General features: G+C 32.0%; 1 protein-coding gene across 8 annotated transcripts in view; it reads left to right on the plus strand.

The window, feature by feature from the left end:
• LOC132758327 (ankycorbin-like) overlaps nt 1-10,531 on the plus strand; it is a 35,995-nt gene extending 25,464 nt beyond the window's left edge. Inside the window, exons 1-2 of one of the 8 annotated variants that reach the window (XM_060749907.1) lie at nt 5,021-5,283; nt 7,781-10,531. In XM_060749907.1, coding sequence (XP_060605890.1) covers nt 7,862-9,304 — 1,443 coding nt within the window. In that variant the 5' untranslated portion in view covers nt 5,021-5,283; nt 7,781-7,861 and the 3' untranslated portion in view covers nt 9,305-10,531. The other 7 variants (XM_060749910.1, XM_060749909.1, XM_060749913.1 and 4 more) reach the window with 7 other exon arrangements.
• The last annotated feature ends 11,330 nt before the right edge of the window (nt 10,532-21,861 follow it).

The raw sequence follows: 21,861 nt of genomic DNA on the forward strand, positions 1-21,861 counted from the left end.
ATTTTGTATATAAATACTGAAAGAGTTATACATAGACGGAAAATGTAATTAATTGTATGAAACTTTAATATCCTCTGATGAAAATGATCTTATGTTGACATTTAAAAGATGAAAAAACAAATAAAATCATTGTTTATTACTTGTATAAAAAAGACAAACGAAATATATTCATAGATCGTCATCAGTGGTTTTATTGTTTTGTAAGATGAATAATTTATTATATTACTTACATTGTAAATAAAGATACATGTAATTAGAAATTTACGTCGACAAATAATTTTTTCTATATATCTAACATAAGTGGTCAACAATTTTCACTTTAAGAGTAACTTAACAGCAGATCCTACTACAATGTATAAGTTTAATTGGTCAGCATATTGTATTATAGCCAACTGACTCCGCTGGTGGACATAGTGAGACAATGTGTTTCAATGTTGAAAAACACATCTATCCATTAAATTTAATGCGAAAAAAAATTCTTACTGTTTAGTTTTGTTGGGTTTTTTTTTTTTTTTTTTTTAGGGAAACATGCAATATTCGGATTACCAACTACCCACCGGTAGTAAGTGCAGAATTAAGAATAACCAACTACCAGCTGGTGTAGTAGTTTATTCGAATATCAAACTACCAACTACTTATCAAATTGACGCTTCTTTAGATTTTTATCAATGCCATTTTTGGTGCTTGGCATAGCTAAACATAGCGCTTTTATATTTCTTAAAGATAGTAAATAAATATGATTAAATAAAAAAAGAAATATAAAAGATAATTATACTAGATTTCTGTGTCCACTTGTTTTATATATAGCCAAAGTGATTTTAGCTCAACATTGAGAAAGAAAAACTGCTTATGAACAGAGGAAAATGATATTTATGTTTTTACATTTATGTATTTTAATAGTTTGAATATGTTAAATTTATATTGTTCCTTGTTGAGGGCCTCATGGAAGATTGATATGTTTGTTCAAATGAGTTCTCTCGTTAAATAAAATCTTTATTATTATTATTAATATTATTATTATATTTACAGTGAAGTTTTAATTTACTTTGCAATGTTAGTAAAAATTGGTTTATGGTTTATGCCATATTTTTTCTTCTTATACTATATGGTCAGCAGACTTAACTTACGGTGCTTTAGGTACACATGTATACTAGAATCTGATGACCAGTTAACCCATTCCCGCATAAGCATTTTGTGAAAAAATGGCTGTTTACATTGAACCCCACCCCCCGTTACACAAGTTCAAATTGCTATGAAACTATAATGTCGGTGGTTCTACTCAGGTACCTGTTTGTGCCTAGAATAATGCACGGAAGGGCACCTGAGGTCTTCATCCACCAGTAAAGCTGGAACGTCGCCATATGACCTATACTGTATCGGTGCGACGTAAGACCCAATTAATCAATCAACTATGAAACTAGAAAAAAATGCTTTAATACTAATCAAACTTGGCACAAATGTTTACTAAGCCATACCATTTGTATCTTAATTTCCTGTTACCATGACAACTAGGGGACATCTCAAAATCTCTATGGTGTGTTATTTTTTCCATCAAAGCTGCAAATTCCCAATGGGTCGGGATAGAGTGAAGGGCTTTCAGCGTTGGTTACACGTTACCTTAAGATCGACCTGATGCCATTTTGAGCCTCTCACAATTTCAATATTTTCTTGGAGTTGAGAGGGGCGGCAGTCACCCTTCAAACCCCCGTGCAGAAGAGGGGTACCCCCTCTCTTGCACCCCGATGCATCTTATAAATAGGGCATGGTTTTCACTATTTGAGGCATCAAAAGGGAGGGTGAAAAGGCGTGAAAACACGTCTATATGAGGTAAAAGGTAAAACATATATAACAAGAGCACCGCTAGGCGGAACATTATATGCCCGAAAGTGCTTTTTTAGTAAGGATGAAACATTTGTAAGACATTACATAAATTAAATAAAGTATTACCTCCTTCAAACAGCAATCCTCCAATAAAGTTTGACTATTGTTGGCCAAATGGAACTTAAGTTATACTCTGGAAACTGTTTTCATTTTTGAGGTAAAAGTGACCTTGAACTTTGACCTTTTGACCCCAAAATCAATAGGGGTCTTCTACTCAATATGGACAATCATCCTATGAAGTTTGAACACTATGGGCCAAATAGAAATTAAATTGACAAATTATCCCATATTCTATACCGTCAGCTTATTCGCCAGCAATTTAGAACCGTCCACCAGAAGGCGAGAGTCGAGAGTGCGACAGTGCGATGACGAGAGTGCGATAATGCGATGACGAGAGTGCGACAGTACGATGGCGAGAGTGCGACAATGCGAGAGTGCGACAGTGCGATGACGAGAGTGCGACAATGCGATGGCGACAGTGCGATAACACTATCGCTCTGTCGTCATCGTACCCTCGCATTGTCGCACTCTCGTCATCGCACTGTCGCACTCTCCCATCGCACTGTCGCATTCTCGTCATCGCACTGTCGCACTCTCGCATTGTCGCCCTCTGTATTTTAACGTATAACCACGATGGCCCTAACGGTATTCCGTAGAATAGTCTTCATATCAGCCGACTTGAGGTCAATCTACCCTGCTATATCTAAGATAACCTTAAATCCATCGAATTGTTTTATGCACTGTGTCATCTCAAGAACCGGCTATTACGCACGTTGTTTCCGTGAGCAAGAAACTTTACACTAATTGCTATGTACTGATTAGTTCCAGGAACAGTCAAACACAATCGAACTAAAATCCATTAGTATTACACATGGAATGGGATATTGCTATATCTTTCTTAATGATACAAAACATGAAATGTTTGACACTCGTCTGTAGAGTCGAACATAGAGGACCTCTGAAATAAGTTTTAATAAAACTGTACTAGAAAGAAAATGGTTTTATCACTTAAATACATACAAAGTACTATACCAACACAATCATTATTAAGTAGACAAGTATTTCATTAATGCAATGTCTCAGTACTGTAATAAAACTTTTGTTTTATTTAAAGCTTCGGTCTCACTTACTCCCGGCAGAGCCCAGGACCACCCCGGTAAGTTACTGGGATGATCCGGGACGATCCGGGGTAAAGTTATTGTTGCGGTCACACTTAACCCGGCAGCACTACGGTAATTCCCAACTAACCGCCCAGGATGCGCTCCGGACCATCCAGGCAGAGCCCATGTGAAGCTACGGTTCATGCCGATGCTTCCCCGGTCGTTCCCGGATGACGCCGGAAGAGTCCCGGTTGACACAGGCAGAGCCCCGACAGAGCCAAGGACGATTCAGGCAGAGTCCCGGTAGAACCCCGGTGGATTGAAAACGTACGAAAATGATTATATTGATACAGAATTTTTATTTAATATTATATCTATTATTCCAGAACAGTAATTCATGATGATTTTCTGAAAAATCCTTGTGCAAGACTGGATAAAAGGGAAATGGGAAGGATTTTAATACAAACAATGGAAATCATCGTAAATTGTCGTGATTCTTTTGAAATGAACCGGGCTTTTCCGGGGCTCTACCGGGATCAACCGTATCTCCATCGTCATCTTCCGGGGCTCTGCCGGCATCATTCGGGGCTCTGCCAGCATCCTCCGGGGCTCTGCCGGCATTCACCGGGGCTCTGCCGGCCTTTACCGGGGCTCTGCCAGCATTTACCGGGGCTCTACCGTAGCTCTACCGGCTATATCATGCCCCGGATCATCCCCGGCTTGTGCCGGCAGAGCTACGGTGCTTCCGCGGTGTAACCCCGGTCGTTCCCGGCAGAGCTAAGGATTAAGCCGGCAAAGCTATACTTCCCGGATCATCCCGGACCACCCTGGTGATATTAAATATTTTATTCCACCTGGGGTCGAATGCCGGATGTTCCCGGATCATCCCGGACGTTGCCGGCAGAGTTACGGATGTACTCCGGTTGTTACCGGTCGTACCCCGGATCACCCCGGACGTCTACCGGGGCTCTGCCGGGATGTTAGTGAGACTGTAGCTTAAGGTATTCTCTATAACAGTTATTTACATTATTTTTATATATGAGCCAGTAAGTCACATAAAATTTATATTACACGTATAAAAACGAAGTTCTCTCGCATTTCCATTTCTTCTTCATTTCTCACTTATGATTTTTAATATTTGAATGCTAGATCAAAGTTTCGTATCCTCTAAAAGAAATATTTTTGATAGATTAATAACAGTTCTGTCTAGTGTCTATATACGGTGTTTTTGACATTTTCTATCTCGACTGCATTAAATCCAATGGAGTAAAATTATATAATCTCTTTTAAATACATCATCTATGATTTCTTGAATATTCGGACTTGAACTGTAATATTTTTCTACAAACTATTAGTTGCGATGATTTTGAATCTTCACTTCATAAGATAATCTCATTTGCTTTTCAAGTCGTTAATTCGAGAAAGCATAAAATTTTAACTTACTGTTTCTAATTGATTGGAATTTCGGACTAAGCATATTTACGTGCAAATGTTAGGAGATATATAGATCTATCAGGTCAGATGGATTTTTATATATCATTATTTTACGAGATATCATGTGTGTATGATGGGGTATATCTGGTTATATCTAATTACGATCTATGATTGTATGATTACATCCTTTAATTGTTCAGATATGAACCGTACACTAATGGCTGATTTGAAAACTATATCTAATAATGGCAAACAAATGATAAATGTTTGATCTTTTGAGACAGATTAACGCTGGATATAAAGGAGGTCGTATCATAACAATCGCTGCAAAAAAGTGATGTCGATTTCTTTAATTTTGCACGGGATGAAACAAAATGTTAACTGATTCAGATATAATCAAAAGTATTTTATCAATGTACTTTACACGTGCTCAAAATCCTGTAAAAAAAAACTTATAACGTATAAAATCTTATAAGCACTCGGAACCAAGAAGGAGAAATGATGGCGGTGTAACGGCTAACCAGTACGTTGACTCAATTACAATAGGACTAAAGAAGATTTTCGGTGTGGGAATCTTATTTACACTTATATTAACTAGCATAATTGAATTGGGGCACGTGAAAATATTCAATAATATATTGACAGAAAAATTGATAAAATACCAAGACTCTATTGTCACGTGATAAAAGAGAGTCATTATAAATGTAAATAGAGAACTTTATAATTAGTTTCTACCAACTTGTGTTGTGAGAACTCAAAAGCTATCGATCAGTTTTGAATGATTTTTCCGAGATTTAATTAGAAAAGGAAGTTACAAATTGTTTTTATTTTTCCTTAACTTATAAAAAGAGGAATTTGATAAATACAGGTAATTTATTTTGTGTATTTTTTATGCATTTCAATTTTCGGTAAATGAAAAGTATTTTTTCATGATAATATTGTATAATGTCAATTTTCAATATAATATCAGGTACGATTTAATGCTTGAGGTAAATAGTATTTATTAGATTGTATACTTCAAACGAGTGCGTTTATAGTATATAACTCGTATATAGAAACGCATGTAGCTAACTTTCAGTATAGATTTGATCACTCGCAAAAAGGTATTAATTCTTTATTGATATAAACCTATAGAGAAAACTTACCTGCTGGTTGAAACTTGTATGCTACAACTTTCTCTCTACAGATTAACACACCGGCTTTATCATTGTAAATATGTAACTTATATTCAATTAAATATTATAATGGAGTTAATAATTGGAATGTTGGAAACCAGGTAAATATTTATGCATTGAAAGTTTCACATCAGGATACTAAACTATATATATAATAACATTTTTAATCAAGACTATAATATTAGTTTGTATTAGTTTTATTATTATGTTTATTTAATTCTTTCTTGAGTGCGATTGCTATAGACTTAATGGTATACTTGCTAAACGAATAATGCACCTGAAACGAAAACACGTGAAAGACATATGAATTATTTTACATAGAATCAATGTAATTATTATCTTAACTATTAAACAACAGATAATGTGATTTTTGTACTAGTGTACTTTGTCTGAAATAATGTTTCTGTTCTGATCTGCTCATTATATAAACCTTGTTAGATTCCAAGTTACTGCCAGCAAAGGTCTGTATATGCCAAACATTTACATAAAATAAGGTAAAATGCTATCATATCGTATTCTTAATGTTAATTAATTATGTATGAATGAATAATGTATGTTTCAACTGTCGAAAAAAAAGTTATAAAAAGTAATTTATATCGAAATTTATATTGAACTTAAAGGGGGCATTATCTAATGAAATAGTGCGATCAGAAGTTGTTGTAAATCCTTAATCCTCACTCTAAGATAAGATAAAATATGATTACACAGGAATGTTGACAAATATTCTTTACAAAACTCTTCATTTAAAAGTTGGAGTCGTTTGAAGTAGATTCTATATTTGTACATGCTTCTGTGTATATTATGCGGTAGATATATCCAAGGTGAAACACATTCGTGATATAATAACTTATTGAAACCTTGAACAAATATTGAACCTACAAAAACCTTATTGAACAGTCAAATTATATACGCTCGGATATTAGTCACAGTTACAAGGTGACAATCTATAGTTGCTGGATATTATTGGATTTCAAAAAAATCGGTAACAAATTGGTTTAAATTACAAAAAGTTGTTTCAAATATCTGTCTATGTTTTTCAGTCGACAGTAAAATGTTAGGTAATAACTGCACAATCCGTATTGAATAAATTAAAGGAAAGTATATATAAAGTTTAGTTAGCTTTTGTCTGGAGGTAACATATGTATCGGTGTGAACGTAATGAAATGTGCTAAACTTATTCAAATTGAAAGAACAACAACGATTCAATTCAAAATTAAATGTATACGGGTGTAAGACTATACATGTTAAGATTATTTCTTTTATTATAATGGTATCAATTTTTAAAAAAAAAATAATAATAAAAACAACATAACGACTTAGTTACTGCTCCTATCACTACTCTGAAAGAATTTAAAGTTGATATTTGTTCGAAATAAAATTATAATGCGGTGTGACCTTCTTTTTGAAATACTTTTAAAAAAAATACCAATTTTGTCAAGCCAAATAATTTTCGTCTTTCATCTACCTTTTATATGATTTGTAAAGTCTAACAATTATTTTCAAAGTCTTATTTTCATTGAAAGGACGGTAAAACTGAATACAAACCGATCGTTCAATTCATTCGATCACTTGCTTTAATTTAGTCTTAACCAAATACCTTTATCAGTCTTTTATCAAAATATGCCTTATACGAAATCTACGACCTATTTTAGTGTAGTTTGATTTTCGCCGTGATCGAAGAGAAGATTACAACTAATCTTTTGATTTCCCCCAAATAATCTTATTACTTTCAACTACCAAAAAAAATCTTTATAAAAATAACAAACAATCTTAATATTGTACATGTTTAATCTAAAAAGTGTCGTACATTGTTTAAATCAGTGTTAAAATTTTGTCAATATATCAATGGTTATCAAATGTACTTAATTCTCCTTAAATAAAATAGTTTCGACTAAGTTTGGGAGTTAGGTGTCTGGGGGAAGAGTATACGTATAAAATCAGAGATGACATTTTTTTCGTATGAAATTTGTGCTGATAGTTTCTGTCAGGCAGGTGAAAACACAAAACATTTTATACAGTTCTTTTACTGAAAATCGTTTGTTTTACTGTGTTTGTTTATGGATTTATTTTATAATAAATGAAGTTTGCTGAAGCTATGAAGTATCATTTAGGAGATTTTTATGAGAATTTGATTCACCTACAAATCCTGGTTTTATAATCGAGTTACACGTTTAATTATCATTTTTTCAGATGATGTGTATGGAAACATGTAAACCAAACAACTGTAGTTAAAGGGCATTCAGTGGCATTCGTTTACCTGGACACGTCAAAATGAGGAACCCAAGAAACAGTGAACCTATGTCATTATTAGATGTTATAAAAAATGGGTATTTTCAACAAGTAAGATTCCTCGTAGACCACGGCGTTGATTTAGATCAGCGAGATGAAGAAAGGCGCACAGCTCTAATGTTATGTGCTTTTATAGAACCGGAAGCTTGGGGTGTAGGGATATGTCGTCTGCTGATAGAGAATGGAGCCACCTTGTTTCTAAAGGACAGGTACGGACTGAACGCATTTCATTATGCAGTGATTTATGAACGTCTGGATTTAGTTCGTGTTTATTTAAAGGCAATAGATTTCAATCTAAATGAGGGAGATAAGCAAGGAAATACAGCTTTACATTACGCTGTTAGGTCTGGAAATGCTTCCATCACAAGACTTATCGCACAAATGTACGTTAAATATGAAATTGACTTTGATAAAATGAACAAAGATGGGTTTACACCTTTGCAAGAGGCACATCGTCTGAATAAGCGAAGGTGTGCTAAAATTCTCGAAAATCCCGATATCTTCAGTGATGAGAATGGCATAGAAGCAAATATACCTATGGATCTGAAATCTGGGGTTTCTGAACGTGATTGTTTATCTGTTATGAGTTCTAGAAAATCTCTAAGTCGTCCTCGCTCTTCAGTATTATCCCATAGAAGCTCGAAGTCTAGCATTTTAACAAGCGAATATTCCTACCGTCGGACGCCGACGGTGTATAGTTATGATATACCACGGAAAACAAATCGACGGGATCCGGCGATAGAAATTCCTCCAAACGAAAAGAACCAAAAGAAACTGATTCGGTGTACAAGTGTAAATGATATCCGTAACAATCCAGAATTTTTATTTCACATGTCACCAATACAAGAAACGGGAGAAGTTCAACAAGGTGCACCGAGAAGACACATCCGTTCAAAATCTGCATTTACGCGAAGATCTGAAGTAAAAAACGATATCATACTGCCGAAGTCAAGTTGGAGAACAGACCTTAGAAAGTTATATGTCAAATATCAGTATCAATGTACCGCTTCTTACCGAGATTCGTCTGTGTCTGATATAAATGACAATGCTTCTCTTCCTCCTCTAGACAAACCCATAACCCCAGCAAATTCGGAACATGCTATAGACGAGATGGATACCAGGGGAAGAAGAGCACGCGGGAAAAGTGCAACAATGTCACGGCAAAATACCGAAGAAGTTCTAACCGCAGGAAAAAATAAGCAACCACAAAAACAAAATCCTAGAAAACTTTCTCAAAACATCGGACATGGTGGTAAAATAGATTCAGCATTGGAATCGAGCAATGAATCTCTTAATAGCGCAACTTCTTCAAAGAAAGCGCCAGATGGAAAACACTCAAAGGCGGTGAAAGATTCTGGCACAGGTAGAACTAGTCGCAGCACTCATCATAAAACCGTACCAGCTGTTAAAGTTGAGGAAGCTTAAGAAGATAACCAGTGTTTCAATTTTTGTAACTTAATTAGATAATATATTGTGCTAAATTATGTATACCGAAAATTCCAAACAAAAAGTTCACCCTTGATAACATACGAGTAGCTTGTGTAGAAATTACGTTTTAAATCACGAAGAAAGGATTTGAAATGTTTTGGTTTAAAAGTTTTAAAGGCGCTTTCAGTCTCTATTATTTAAAAAAGGCAAACATGTGTTTTAAATGTTTAAAGTGTGAATTTAAAGCATGTTAGATGCTTTTCACGTGAAGGAAGTAGCGCTAAATGTGAATGATTTGTCATTAAACGAAGTAGCAAAATATAAACAAAGTAGTATTTAACTTCCATACAAAATGCTTAATCACTAAAATTATACTAACTTGAAATTATAACAGGATACCAACATATAAATAGTAATTTTAAGACATCAAAATAAGAGCAGATCTGAAATTTTTTGAAACTTTGAAATGTGTTTCAACTAAAGACGTACATTTTTTATTAGACAATGATGCGGCTACATTTAGACGTTAATGATATCTATTCTATTGATATCACATCTCTATTTTTTTATATTTCTTTTACTAAGGTTTATGTTAATTTATATTTAACGAGAGTCAAAACAATTTTGACTTTATTATTCTATTAGCGGGTAGAATCTTAATCACCTAGGCTTTTTGTAAAGCGGATTATTAATTGTTATTAGTTGTTAAATTATTGCTGTTTAAACTGGAGGGTTCAAGATCCGGACAGTATATTTCTGCCATATAGTATATTTTATATTTATATACATAATACAGATTAGAAAGGAAAAGTTACAGTGTAAAAATTTGTTAAGGTTCTGTTGATATTTCAATTTGAGCATTTCATTCTAGAAGTACTATTTGAAATTCTGTGAATTATTTAATTATGTCAACAATTATGTCATAATATTCTTGCATCTTCTACATACTTAATACGCTTTAAGCTTCTTGCAGTTAAGATATAAATGAAGTAGGTGTTACTGACATTTGAAACATTCCCTTTAGTTAGTACTAACCCTAGCCGTATTAATACCAGATATTGCATTAAGCCGTTTGACAGTCTATACCTTTTTTACTTTGTTGATAATTTAAGCCAAAGCTTTTAACCAATGTTATTTCTGAAAGTTGGCAACTAAAAGCTGTTATTAAATTTCATGTTCTTGTTTGTATAAAGGTTATTATTTATTTATAAATATGGAACTAGTTTTATGCTTCTTTTATTTTCTCCTGTGTGAGTTTGATTTACACTGATTTTAGAAACTGAATGTAATCTGATTTTGTATCTGGGGGTATAACATTCACACATTTAAAATTGTAGCAAACCTGACATTGCTTTATGGATATATGAGAAAAGATAATCGATTAATGTTGGAAAATGTTTGCATATTTAGCCCAATAATGCTGGAAAAAGCCACCTAGGGCCAATAGCTTCTTTCCTCCATTACATTTATATAATCATTTATATTATGCTGGAGTATAATACCACAAATATAAAAGTACATTAAATATAAAAGACAATTTTACGAATACAAGTCAAAATGCTGGTTCCCGCATGTATAAAAAATCGGCTAAAATCTTATTTTCAGCATAATGCTTCTTTTCTGTCTGCGAATATTTGCACGTCAATTTAAATTTAAATTATATATGTATTTTACCAAAATATTGACATTTTTACCATATTTATTTACTTTGTCGTCTGCTATGTTCAGAAAAGTATTTCCATTAATTTCAACTTTTTCTTCAAAGTCTGCAAAGACGATTATTTTATACATTTCTGCCAGTGACCAGCCGGAATTTTCTGTGGATCTTAACAAATTAAAGTTGGAATTAAATTAAAACTCATGCTGTTCTTTGTCCGCCGGTTATTATGTCGATTGCGAAAACATGGTTAACACTATTATCTACCAAAGTAAGTTATCTTGTGTTTGTCAAATCTACGAAGCCCTTTTTTTTTAAATACAAACGATAATCAATGAAAGAATTCGTTTTGAGACCAAGTATGTTCTCTGTTGTACCACCAAAAAGATTTTGAAATAACGTAAAAATAGCCACAGACAGAAAAAGAAGAAAAGATAATTGATTTGGACCATCTTTATTAAGTATTGCATGTGTTGTATTTTATCTGAAAGATCGTCTCACTGACAAAGACAGTCCATAATTAGTTTATTGCATGCATCTGCAACACTTCACAAAACACGTATTGCTTTCTATTTTCGACTCAACTATGTTGTGACATATGGGTAAAATACCAAGTAATCTATTTCACACCAATGAATTTCTGACGTTTGCACATATTATCTCAAATATAAATTATAATTTGATCTAAGCTTGTCATTTTAGCGTCGTTTTCATTTGCAGGGTTCAAAAACTCATCAGATCTATATTGCACTCCTTCTAGCCTCGTTTTCATTTCATATCCCAAAAAAAAATCAAATAAATCTGTATAGTATTCTAAGTTCTGTAAAAAAAGTTTGAAAATCGATGGTGTGAAATAAAGAGGTAATAATACATTGTTGAGTACAATACTGATACACACAGTTGCAAACTCTATATAAGATTCGGCTAGCGACTCGACCTAAATGTATTTAAAGCAGCACGCCTCCAGATTAAGGTTTATTTCATGAAAATTTTGGAAATGTATTTAAAAGTAAAATACATGTATTGTGAGTAGAACAAAATAAAAAAAATACATATTGCAATCAGCTCTTATAATCCAAGAAAATATGCAAAAACAGCCCTTACTGCTGTTAGTAACGCAGTAGATATATGGTGATAAAATACTGCAAAGACAGTCTTAAACAGCACATAACATATAAAATAGCATTTGGATCTTGTATGTTTTTACCTTTCTTAAAATTTTAAGAACATTTTTCTCAATATCGATAATCTTTTGGCTCATCTGGAGGCGTGCAGCTTTAAAACTATGTATAAGTAGGCCTTTTGCTTTTTAATTTTATCAATTAGGCTTCATTTTCATTTTCAGAGTACAAATATCCATAACAACTAATTGTACACCGTTTAGTCTCATTTTCAGAGTAAAACAATCTACATGTATATCAAAACCTAGTACTAGAAGTAACAAAGTTATGTTTTATTCTATTGGACTCGTAGTAGCGCCTCCCTCCTCAAATACAGCTAGGCTTGACATATGTGTACGGGTATAATTCAATATTGCACTAGACAATATATATTAAAATAACCTCGTAATGATATACTTAATTAAATACAAAATAAAGAACAAGCAGGGATACTTACTTAAAATAAAGGAAATTATTATAGATACATGTACTGTTTAGGGAAAATTGATTGAAAATACATTTACGACTTTGACACTTTTCTATATCACCAAAATTAAATAATGTAGAGTCTATGTGTAATGTTCCTGCATTTTTAATGTCTGTACGTACATTTTGACATCTTTATTATAATTATTGATATGTATTTGGCTTTAAACAGTTGGTCACCTGGCATGGCGTTTAGCACGACTCCCCGGAATATTTTCTTGAAGACAATAAGTTTCAGTTTATCTGTATGGCTTTAACTGATTCAGAAATATTGACATGTTGTGAATTGTTAATAAGGATAAGAAATTTAAAGCACAGTCCGTTCAAGTCCTTATGATAACTACATTGCCTAGATATATCTGTGGAACGATTTTGTAAGTTTTTGTGCCAGGCTTTAACCAAGATTACAAATTTAAGACTGTTCTCCCTTACCACGTGCAGGTTGACAGATGTCGTCTGCTTTCGTATCCCACATCAGCTGGTGCACAATGCTTGTCACAAACTTAAACCTACTTGCCAAAATCTTATTGAGATTATGAAATTCAAAAGACAAATTTCCATTTTAAGTGCTCCGTTCAGTTTGACAGCATGATGAATGTAACAAAATGTCCGTAAATAAAAGACCTCTGAATGCTTTTATGTAGATAAATTATAAACATACACAACAACTGCACTCCATGTGGTTGGTTAATGCACGGCTATTATAATCATACTATTTTATCTAATACAAGGTAATTACTTCTTTTTACTTTCGAGTTAGCAAATTACAAGCTGTTGTGAAGCATTTATTTTTTTATCTTCTGTTATTATTTTAAGACATACGTGCGAAATCAGTCTTCTTTCAGGACGAATGCACGTTATGTAGTGAAGATTGCCAAAGAGGCACTTTATTCTGATGTTAATAAGAAAAATATAACCACTATTAAAAAGTAACTGTAATTTAGTGTTCTAAAGCCTTAAAAGATCGTGTAGGAACCGGAAATATTTATAGGATCACTCATGTTGAATGTATATAGATGCTCACCACTGGTGAGCGATAAGAAGCGTTAATGTTTTGATTGAAAAATGATTAAAGTAAATCAATTATCCCCATAAAACATTTTAATATATCACGGACTAGTATTTTATTTTTTGAAAAGGATAACATTTGTGTGCATCATTACAAAGAAAAGATGTTTGAAAATAAAAGAGATATTTAAATTAAAGCGAATGTTTTATGTAGAAAAATAAATTCCGTTCAAATAAGTCCCTCTATTCAAATAGATTTGGCCGTACATCATAGAGATAAGATATTTTATGAGAGGAAACATCAATGTATGATCACTATTGATACAATGATCCTAGCGTTAAGTAGAACACCTATTCTCACAAGATAGGCCCAACTTAAATCGACAAAATGTTAAAAAATGAACTTGTTTCTTATCAAAGTTTTATTACATAGGTGGTTAAAGAGATATGTGTCTGACAAATTGGGAAAGTTACAGCACTCAAACTCTATTATTATCTGTAGAACAGCCACTGAAACAAATTGAGTACTTTTGCAAAATGTAATTTACGTTACCTTAACTAAAAATAAACCAATGGTCATATTAAAGATATTTTGATATATTCTATAAATGCACTTGATACAGATTGTCACTTCGATAAATAATTTGCCAAAGTAACATTACATATTTTATGCACAGGTTTTAATAAAACCGTACACCAAGCTTTAACTTTTTCATTTATGTTGGGTTGAATATTTCTGGAAAATATGATCATCAGTAATAATAGCTACATAAACAAACTCATTGTTATACTTATTTAGTTGATTTTATTATGAATTATAAGCACCAAATATTAACATACAACAGTATTTGACTTTAAAATATATTTTGTATGCAGCATACACCAATACAAACATAACTAGGAAATGGTAACGTAAATTACAAAGTATCACCTTTAACTGGGCAACAGCAAAAAAAAACTTGATTAAAGATAAAATGACAGCTATGTTTCATTTTATTTTTGCTTTTGAATAATCTTAGATGTAATTATCAGTAATAAGTTCGTCTACTGAGATAAATTTATGAAAGGTTTATGCTCAAACATATTCATTTATCCATTTCTTTAAGAAACTAATAGCTTAAGGCCGTAAAATACCTCGTGAATGCCATTAAGACATTATCTTTTTTATCATATATATAAAAAAAATTATAAACTATTACAAAGTCTATGACTTGGTTTAAAGCTGTTACTTTCAGACCAAAAATAACAAATGAACAAAGTAAAAGAATATACCAGTTATGGTAACGTAGATTACCTTATATTCAAGAGTTTTTATATATGTTTGAACATGTCAAACAATAAAATGTTGATGTCAGAGCTATTGCAAAAGAAAATAAATTAATTCATAAATTGAAATAGAAAAGTCAGATCAAACGCATAAGAAAATCTTTTTAATTTTTAAGCATGATGTTTATTCAAAGTTTAAAAAAAAACACACAAAAAAAACCAACGGCTTTGTTTGAAATCATTTATTTAAAGCGGCCTTCTGTTTTTCTGAAGGTTTTATATAAAAGTCAAATAAAAAAAATATGGTGGAAAATTATATTTGCCATCATAAATTACAGAATCAATAATTAAACTCCTGGATTCCTCTAATCTACATGTCCGCTATCTAATTGTATATTAGTAAAGCGTGTGATTCGTTTTCCGATTTTCTATTTTTAGAAACAAACATCACCGGCGTTCTATAAAATTAAATAAATCTTTAGACACTGTTTTAAAGTAGTGCTTTACTTACATGGATATGTTGAACTTTTCTAAGATAAAATTACTGAAATACTTAATTTGAAAAAAAAAAAAAACATTTTCGAACAAAAATGAAAGCTGAATGTCGCGCTTTAAATTTATCTTATCTCGTCCTCTTTTAACCTGAAAGAGCGCACATAACAAATAACTTTGGATGTCTTCTAACTTGACACAAATCTTGGCGGCATTGTTTGGCCAATTGAAAGTTGGTGCTTTGACCCCTTTACATTTTCGATTTTGCTAGTATGAAACAAGAAAATCGTCATCAGCTATGACAACCTCTTCAATCAGTCCAAGGTACCAATGTGCCGAACTACTATTTTCGTGTTTCCGGGTGCTTGAACGTACACCATTTTCATTATCGACAATCAGTCTGTCTTCATCTTGAACACAACCAGACCAATTAATTTATTAACTTGTATTTGAGTCTCAAGCTCTTTCATTCTGTGTCAATTTCTGGACATTTTTTTCTGACATTCTATGTTCTGGTCGCTAAAGCCCCCCCCTTTTTATCTTTTCACTGTTGTTGCTCAGTATGATTTTGTTCTTTTTCGTTCTTTTTTCAAGTTATTTTACTCCTTATGTTGATTTTTTCCTCCCACAAAAGGCTCGCTGTATATCAGCCTATGATATACCCATGCTTGCTGAAACAAAGAAAAAGTAATCTACGTTACTTATTTTGTAATCAACGTTACCATTTTTAGAAACCATTTATTTATGCCTAAATTACAGTTTTTTCTCCAGGAACAAACAGAGTTATTACATTAAACTACCATATAATGATCTACAATATAGGAACATGTAAAATATTTGGAGAAGAACTACTTATTGGTGTTGCAGATATCACAAGTTGATATTTTTGTAATCTACGTTACCAACATTTGTATCACATTTGTTACACCTTTATAAAATCTTAGATGATCTGGTATAACACAGATAACATACATGTATCTCTGTAGATCTGTTATGATAAAAAACTTTATGAACAAAATCTTTTGGTAAGTAAAATAGGTAAGTAAAAATGGAGACAAAAAAAACGGATTTGTTAAAAACTTGGGCCATGACGTAACTATTATATGCAATAAATGTTTGAATTATGAGTGTACAAGATTAATTTCATTGAAATTAAAGATGTATAATTCAATTATAATCTTAAAAATATAATAAAAAACATTTTTATCACTTACCTTGTTTTACTTTCCTGAAGATAACTGGAACTCAGTAATATAGTGTTTCTACGCGGAAATTGCAAATGCAAATGGCGGAATAAGTGGCAATTTGAAATAAAGGGAAATAAACTATGTGTATATTGATCTAGAAGTATATATAGCGGAACCTTGAAACAGCTGAACATTATCTCGTACATTAAAATCAAATTATTTGCAGAAATTGAAAAACCGTGGTAACGTTGATTACATCTCGTAGATTACATTTATATTGTCATGAGCATGATTTTTTTTACAAACAATCAACTTTTACAAAATAAAGAAATATTGAATGTTTAACAAGTCTAATCTAATTGATAATAGTCTATAAAGAGCACCCTATGTCACAATATTTGAGTAATAGCAGTAACGTAGATTACATTCTTAAATTTACTTTACAAATATAAAGTTTGTGTTTCTGGTGTAATGTTTTTTTATGAAATGAGTTAATCATTGTATCGCGTATTGTTTATACTATGTTTTGTTAGTATTTTCATCTGTTTAAACACCTTTTAATGTGTTTATTGCCTGTGTATTTTTTGTGCGCAAACTAAGTAACGTAGATTACATTCGATTTGGAGACAAGAAAGTTTTGTTTTATAACGAATAATGCAAAGAGCTTCACTCAGAAATTCTTTTAATTTTCAAACTTCAACATGTCGTGAAACAAAAATTAAAAAGATATGTTCAGTTTTTAACAAATTGATGCAGCACTTGTGTGTTAAATCATGTAACCCTTTACAGAGACAGCGTATTTTTCTTTTAAATTGATATCATTTGTTCATTTCTTTTTCTAAATACCAGTTTCTGACATCTATTGTGAATATGATTTAAAAGAAGGAACCATGTAATGTTGAAAAAATAACAAAACTCAACTGTATAATTGTATATGTTTCAACTTTAGTCAAGAGACACTCAAATTTCAAACTTGGGCCTATCTTGTGAGAATAGGTGAGAAATCAATGTATCCGTCAAACATTCCTTTTATATGAAACTAATTAATGGCAATAAAATATTTATGCTTCAGATATATTAAACCTTTCAAAGATGAAATTATAAAATGGGTTTGTCCTGTTTTGAACTTGGGTCCGTCCATTGTAGAAACATGGGGTTAAAACATCTGAACGATAGCTGATTACAAGTAGTCAGCTGATATATTTTTCCGATATCTGTAATTAGTGTCATTAGCGTTCATATACAACTGTAGGGATGTAGTAAGTTATATCAATGACATCCACAAACAACTCATTCAGTTCAACAAGAAAGATAAGACTATTTAAGACCGTCTTATCTCCGACCATTGGGAAAATGGTCTTTGCTATTGACAGGGATATTTACACCACAATAAAATCATGTTTCTTCCGTTGATCAATACAAACACATTATGAATATCAAGTTTAAAATCAGACGCTGGTGTAACAACCAATAGATCGGAATGAAAAAAATAAAATTTCAGAATAAATGAAAAATTGATCTGAACGTATACTGATAAGACTTGCACATTTCCTGTTATATTTGAGAATTTAGATATTGCTTTACTTTATAATGGATGTTGCTGGTTGAACACTGTGTTCTGTAGACGTAAGTAACTAAAACTACGCTGATCTGGAACATATAATATTATGCTGCATTATAACTGGATGTAAATACAATGTCTTCATTTAATCAATTAAGGCAGCCAGTTCTTTGCAACCCGTTTCTTTTTTTTTGTTCGCACCCACACAGTGGAAGCCATATGTAAGTCTTTCCAGCTATACTGGTGGGCGAAGACCTCAAGTGCCCCCGTGAATTATTTCACGCACGAACGGGCATCTGAGTAGAACCGCCGACAGACTGCAATCCAGCTGAATAACTTCCTCACATGAAATATTAAGTCCCTGGCAGGATTCGAACACACGGCGGTGAGGGGCAGGTAGTTTAAAGTCAACGACCAAAATCACCACTCGGACAAAGATATCGATAATAACCCAATAATAATTAGGATAAGAAAATTCAGGCCGGACATCTAACATCAAAGTTAAAGTAAAGTGATTCGACTTGACCACAAAATTAAATATATACAGAAATACATGTTGCGTGTTATCTAGTTTGGCATATTCGCTATGAATATGAAATATCAATTTTTTCAAAATTACAAGATTGTTCTTTATAATTTTCTAAATTTCAGTTTATCATTAGAAATCTTATTGTAAGTCCGATTATATCTCAAGAAAATTGATTCTTTGATGATAAGAATGCTCATAGATAGAATACCTCTGAAACAATTTTGCAAGATTACGCAAGGTTTAACAAATTTAACTTTTTCTATTAGGCCTATACGTGCTGCATACCGGGTATCATATGATATTTCTGCTTATTGTAGCCTTACGTCACCTGGTAAATATACTCGCAGCATTTAAATGCATGTTTGCCAAATTCTTTTGATACAACAAAAGGGAATTTAAATGTTCAACTTAGTTTGACAACAAAACACATATAGCAAATTACCAATATATCAGAGACCTGTTAAATACATACAGACAGACAAAATGATAAGCTTTGCACACAACCATACCTCATGTGGTTATCAAGTCCATTTCATATACCGCTTTTACACTGATAATATAGACCTATTAGGACTATTATTATTAAGTAGATATCATTAAGATATCATGTTAGCCAAATATATTCCAAATTAAATCAAGTTGTCGATTTTCCTATACTCGTAATTTGTCAAACATTGTACAATTTAGAAATTGTTTTCTTTGCCAGAATATGGAAATAATTGAAAAGAGATCATTTTAAGTGACATTTTGGATACCAGATTGAAATCAGTAATAGAAAGATCGTTCGATGTCCTACTTAATAATGACCATAGAATACATTATATATACCGAAAGAAAATAGAATTATCCTTGAAGGAATGTGTTTTATACACATCATAAACAATAATATACAGACTCGAAATAATTTTAATTATACAAACTGTATAATAAAGTAATAGTTAAAATTAAAAAAAAAAATCAAAAATAATGGGTAACTTTCATTTCGAGAAGCCATAATTTATAGGTATATTCTCAGTTTATACCAGCTATTTGTATTCTAACCAATACTGTCACATTGAGGACAAGTACCGAGCTTTTACAAAATAGATTGAGTGAATATACATGAAATTTGCAAACAATCCTTGGGACCCAAAACATAGCTAAAATAGTTGAAATAGGCAAGTACCCGATTTCTGTTAAGGGAACTTTGAAATTTTGGCGTTTCCAAATTCATTAGCCACATCCCTATGTAATACTGATAAGCAAATTCCAACTTTAAAAATATAGGAATTAAGCTGGTTTTTTTTAGAAGTGTGTCCACATGATTCTTCCTCAGTATCTAGTTTGAACATGCTAAATACTAGCACAGACAGGTTCAGTTCATCCCATTTTATTTAAAATAATTTGTCCAAAATAAGCTTTCAAGTTTTAATCATACATCATTGCGGACAAAAGTTTCGTTTTTCAAACCAAAAAAATAAAATAAAATTAGATGGAATGCTTTTTATCATATTAAATGTCATATAATGTCCATTGATTTTAATTACTGGATATAGAACAATCAGTTGATTGTACACCATGCAGATAGAAGACAGTCATCCCGGTATATAGTAAATCTTGTTGTTCAGTAGAAATCAATGTCCGTGTATAACATGCCTTTCATGTCAAACTGATTAATGACATTCAAATATTCCTACTATTAGCCAGATATATAACCATTTACAGGCCTCGACATTAGCGGTGGTCCGTTGGTCCGAGACCACCTGATTTTGGCAAGGACCACCTAATTTTAAAAGCCACTGGTCCGTCGGACCACTTTAATCTGGGAGAATGGCGATTTGTGTCAAAAACATGTTATATACATTTTTAAAATCATTTGTTCGAGGTACATGTATATAGTTCATTAATCTCTGATTAGTTAAAGACGTTCTTAAATCATCAATAACTTTCATTTTAAGTCATTCAAATTTTGTTTTTGCAAGTTAAAAGAGTTAAGAATTTGTGATAATAATATTTTAGGTACGAAATTCATTCAAATGATGTTAGTAATTATGCATCGTCGGATACCCACGACGGTAATTATAATAGGATATCAGATAAAATTAAATTTCAGATACTTGAATAATGACAGCAAACGAAAGGAACTTGAAAAAATACATCTAATAATTTGTTGCTACTTATCTTTATTCTAACTGTTTTACGATAATAGATCTATTTCTTCCAGAGATAAAATTACTTTTAAAGTTAAAAATTACTCAATGTCAAAAATAAATGTCAACAAGGTAAAAAAATCTGTAATCATAATGAATCAGTCAGAAAAATAAACTAAACTATAGTTATATTGTCATTATTTCTATCCTTTAGATATTTCCTTTCAAAAACAAGAATAAGATTTTTTATTTATCAGTTTTCTTAAAATGTTATCTATAGAAGATACATGTAATTATCATGATAATAAGACGTACCATGTATCAGGAATGAATATTTGAATAACAGACACAAATGATTTCACTATTCCCTAACTTGAGTTGAGGGAGAAATATAAGAATTAACATAAATAAGAGCCCTGTTGTGTATTTTTGAATGAGATAAAAATAAAAACCAAATAACATTACAATAGAGTACCTACTAACTTGCTCTCCTTAATTTCTGATTAGATAAAAATATATATGTCTGAAGATACCTGTTTTCTTTAAAGGTCAATAATACATCTTTTTCATCAATTTTAAGCATATATTTTTTTCTAAATTTGCAGTAAAATGTTACAATAAGAATAACTGACCACCTTACTTCTTGAAGGACCACCTAAAGTTCAAATCTAGTGGTCCAGCTTACCACTTGCTGAAAAAGTTAGTGTCGAGGCCTGATTTACCCGCGGTATTTTGATTCATAACTTACTATCTTGACTTTAGACTCGTCAATTTCAAATGTAGAGTATTTTGATATGAAATGGCTGATATCAAGCACCTAAATATATTGAGTCTGTCAGAGTGGCCGATGGCAAACGCCTTTAAGTTGTCGTCGTTAAAGATTGATATTTGAAGCGCAAACAATTATTCAAGGAATTTTAAGTTTTATCAATGAAATCAACGAATAATTCACTTAGTTATAAAAAGATATGAATGCATCTGCGGTTGTTAACGTTATGTACAATACATACGGTGAGACTTTACACATTAAAATACTCCATACTGAACATATACGATATAACGTTTTAAGGTATGCTATA

Source organism: Ruditapes philippinarum, unplaced genomic scaffold (assembly GCF_026571515.1).
Source record: "Ruditapes philippinarum isolate M1 unplaced genomic scaffold, ASM2657151v2 ctg667_1_1_1_1, whole genome shotgun sequence".
In the NCBI taxonomy this organism is placed as follows: Eukaryota; Metazoa; Mollusca; class Bivalvia; order Venerida; family Veneridae; genus Ruditapes; species Ruditapes philippinarum.